Here is a 4,244-nt window from a genome sequence, read left to right as displayed (position 1 = left end):
GGCAACAACAGCGAATGATTCTTGCGAATCAGCTATGGTAAACTTTTTCTTATATTTTGCTCCATTTTCATCTGTGCTTATTTTGAGTTGGGGAGGAAATAAATTATGACAATACCACAAAATTGTAAACATTTTAGAATCTGTAAACATAAATAATATTTAGATGGAACCATAACGAAAATGTATGCGGTTTTTTACCTTCATCGATACGTTCAGTTTGCAGTAATTTTTTGGAAATTAATGAGCAGGATATTCTTGTCTTCAAAATAAATAACAAATCTTCTGCAAAATATGGCCAACGTTCCTCAAAGTTTTTCGCCACTGGATATTTTAGTACGAAATCGATATCAATCTGAAAACGAATACAAAATGAAAAAAATTAGTATGTATATGTATTATTTTAAATCGACTAAACTATATGCTAGACTGTAAGCTATGCTATAGACTACCCCCCTTATTCATAAAAACTTTAAATTTATAAACAGTTTATAAATGAAAATTCGTATAGGAATTTTGTTTTATAAGCCTTTTATAAAATACAATGTTATTTATGAATAAGGGGGTATATATCTACTGCCTTATTCATAAACATTGATCAAAGGTTTATAGAACAAATTTTGTATGAAATTTTGATTTATAAACCTTTGATAAAAGTTTATGAATAAGACCTCTAGACTATTGACAAGAATAGATTATGTACTAGACTAAATAACTAGACATGAGTAAAGTACTAAATGTTTTTGCATGGTACTTACCAGAAGGTGTCCAGAAGGTTTTGTGTATTCTGGCCATAATTTAAAAATTTCACACGTATTCTCAGAATTTGTAATTTGTTGGAAACGTAACGGAGCACACTTCTGCCAATAAATATCAAATTCATCTTGTTTTATTTTTGAAGATCTTAAAACTTCTATTATTAAAGTGTAATCTTCTACGCTTTCTGCAATAAAGAAAAAAATATTGTTAAAATATTTGTGATGAAAATAATGAAAATTATTATGTTAAAACTTACCAGACAATCCTTGCGTCACCTCAGGTTCATCTACTTTTAAAGCATTTTTAGAAAATCTCTTATAATTTGCTAATTTGTTGTATATTTTGCCCCGTTTTCCATTGGTATAAAATTCCTAAAATAAAAAAGTTAAATTATTTGTATTAAAGAAAATAAAGAAAGTATTCTTACCAATTTCTCTGTAGGAAAAATATTACATATCTGTTTTTCGATTTCCATACAATCAGATAATGAGCAAGTGATGTTTTTTGATTCAATATATTTTGTTATTGTGTTAATTAGTAAATTACGCTGCTCATCGTGCAACGTTTTATTATTATTATAATAATTTTGAATATCTTTTCCGTTACGTGTATTACTTAAAATTTCCGTCACTGTTGGTATTTTTTGTTCTGTGGTTGTTATATGTTGGCAGACAGGCAAAATTTCTGAACTGTTAAATTGTTTGTTCCATTTTTCTAGATTAAATTCAAATTTTGCCTGTTGGCCAATGGGTAAATCTTCGAATAATTTTGTTATATGATGTGTCTTCAAAATTTTTAGAACATCGATATCTATCATGTGCTCTGGAAATAAACATTAAAATATAGTTACGTTAATTTTATATTATTTGGAATTATTAACGTAATACTTACTTTTAAAATGATCAAATAAGTGTTGTAAATTCCATTTAGTTAGAAGTAAGCTTAAATCATAATCAGAGTCCATTTCGGATGTGATTTCAAAAATTTTGTCTTTAATTAATGCTTTTATAAAATTCTTTAGGTCTCAAAAATGTCTTTCTTTGTGAGGTAAAAAGTTTTTCAATTGGTGGTCCAACGATATCTTTTAGGTAAATTATGGTGTATTCAGTTGATGTTGATTCATACTCAAAAGCTGCAAAGTGTGTATTATATTCAGTACAAATTTGCTTGCAAGAAAAAAGTAATTCTTTATTTTAAGGGTTTATAATTAAACATATTTCAAAAAATTTAAAGTCTCCAGAAAATGTTGCTACAATTTGTTCTGTTGAGTACTTATAGCCCCAAATTACTGCCTGAGAGTAAAGAGATAAGTTATTCATATCAATTTTAATTGTTTTAGAAACCATTTGTATTACATTTTTATCCCGAAATGGCATTTTTAAAACAATATCTTCTTTCAAATGTGGGTCAAGTAATATATTTGCGAATGCCAATTGTTGTTTGTATGAAAAGGTTTTAGAAACATTCTTCCTCGAAGTAATAACATGGGAATAAATTTTGAACTTTTTGTGTTTACCCTCATACTTAAAATTCCACAATTGACGAAGGGGGCCACATTGTTCGATAATTGTGGGATAATGTACAAGAAAATGGAACTTAGGCGTTAGATGTTGTTTGAATATTAATTGATAGTTTTTATTAAAATTTTGTATTTTTACTTTTAACCGATTTATAAGTGATTGTGATACATCATAACACAATATTTCATCAATAATTTCAAAAAAATCTAAAATGAAGATCCACACTGGGTCCTGGTTCATAATGAATTCACCAAGCATAACTGTAAAGTACTGATAAAAGCACATCATTTGGTGCGCTGACATTTTTAATTTATGATTATCTAACTCTTGAAAAGTTATAGAGTATTTTTCATTTCCTCGGTCATGCTGGTAATATTTAAACGATTTAAGTCTTTCATTTAAATCATTTAAACTAAAATATTTCATTGTTTTGATAAAATACAACAAGGCCTCGCAAATTACATAATGACAAACGCCCTCAAAAACACAGTGAAACGATGGTATATCATTGAAAATACATGTAGTACTCACTCCCGTTTCAGCCATTAACCCCTGTTCAAGCGACTCTCTATAATTAATTCTATTTCTTAAGATATTATTCCTTTCAGTTGATTCTACTTGAGCTTCGGATTTTTTAATCAAGCAAAATCTGCAATAGTAATTAGCTGAGAAGGATTTTGAAAAGCCGAGTATACAATTTAACCCTAAATTATCCCCCAGAAATAATGCCATAACAAAATGAATTTTTTTTGTACCATTTTTAGTTTTAATTAAAATTCCTTCCTTTTCTAATTTTACTAGAGTATCAACTAAAGGCTTAAAACAATCATTTCCATAAGTCTTTACGTCGGAAGATTTAACCGTCGAAGCTAAATAAATGTCGTCCAATTTTGATGACTTTTTTGGAATACATGCGAAACTATAATAGAAATTGCAAATAGAGTTCTTATTAGATTTTGACCCAAGGGGATTATTGATGCCGAAATCATCTGCGTACAGATAAAAAGGAATAACAATTTCATGGGGGTATAAACTTTTCTTCTGTCTCCACAAAGGCCCTTGAATATAATTTATGAATTTGTCATTACTTTGAATAAATTCCATATGTTCTAAAACTTTATCTATAAAGTCATCGTGCTCAAAAATTTTTTTGAATTGGAATTCTAATGGCATTACTATTCCATTCGATTTTGCGTTATTATTAATTTGAAACGAATGAACATTTCCAATAAGATCTCTTTCTTGTAAAACTTTATTTAATTTCGATTCGGTATTAACACCTTCAAACAACATTGTAACATCTTTTAAAACATTTATTAGACTTTTATTGGAATTGTTGTAAGGATTTTGGGATTGTTCAATAAATTGAACCACGGGATTTAAAATCAAAGTTTCGACAAAATATCGTATATTATTTACGTCTGAACGTGACAAATTATTGAATGAATGAAGTTTTGCAACGAATTTGGCAGCAGAGTTATAAACACTTAACATATTTTCTTGGTAATTGTAGCTATTTGAAATGTAGTTATTTTCAGTATCCGTCGCAGGGCATTGTTCATAATGTCTTTCAGGTACAATTTTACTTTCTTTTTCAGCATTTCGAAAATGTCTCGATACGTGTGTTTTAAAGGAATCTTTAACGGAAAAATTTTGGAAGCAATTTTCATATGTACATTTATAAACAATGTCTTTTGGTATAGCATGTTCTTTCAAGTGGAGAAAAAAATTGTTTAAAGAATTGAATGTATTAATACACAAAAAACATTTAAAGTTCATTTTTAAATGAACATTTAGAATTCTTTTTACGGAAACTGTTGCAATAATTGTTTTATGTATCTATATTTATGAAGAAAAAGTTATAATATACATTTTTTCTTTAAAACATTTGAAAATATCTATGTAATTTTATTCAAAAAGTAATTCTATTGATAAATTATTCACTTTATAATTATAAAACCAAAACAA

At 27.7% G+C, this 4,244-nt stretch overlaps 1 protein-coding gene across 1 annotated transcript in view; it reads right to left on the bottom strand.

The window, feature by feature from the left end:
• Positions 1-1,895, bottom strand: part of LOC111687876 — a 2,358-nt gene extending 463 nt beyond the window's left edge. Inside the window, exons 1-6 of the mRNA XM_046954860.1 lie at positions 1,648-1,895; positions 1,184-1,578; positions 1,013-1,127; positions 756-940; positions 199-352; positions 4-140 (exon numbers count right to left, since the gene is read on the bottom strand). Coding sequence (XP_046810816.1) covers positions 4-140; positions 199-352; positions 756-940; positions 1,013-1,127; positions 1,184-1,578; positions 1,648-1,720 — 1,059 coding nt within the window. The 5' untranslated portion in view covers positions 1,721-1,895. The remainder of the gene's footprint in view (positions 1-3; positions 141-198; positions 353-755; positions 941-1,012; positions 1,128-1,183; positions 1,579-1,647) is intronic.
• Positions 1,896-4,244: the final 2,349 nt, after the last annotated feature.

This window comes from Lucilia cuprina, chromosome 2 (genome assembly GCF_022045245.1).
Source record: "Lucilia cuprina isolate Lc7/37 chromosome 2, ASM2204524v1, whole genome shotgun sequence".
NCBI lineage: Eukaryota > Metazoa > Arthropoda > Insecta > Diptera > Calliphoridae > Lucilia > Lucilia cuprina.
The sequence above is the reverse complement of the archived record's forward strand: the minus strand, read 5'-3'. Positions and strand labels throughout refer to the sequence as shown.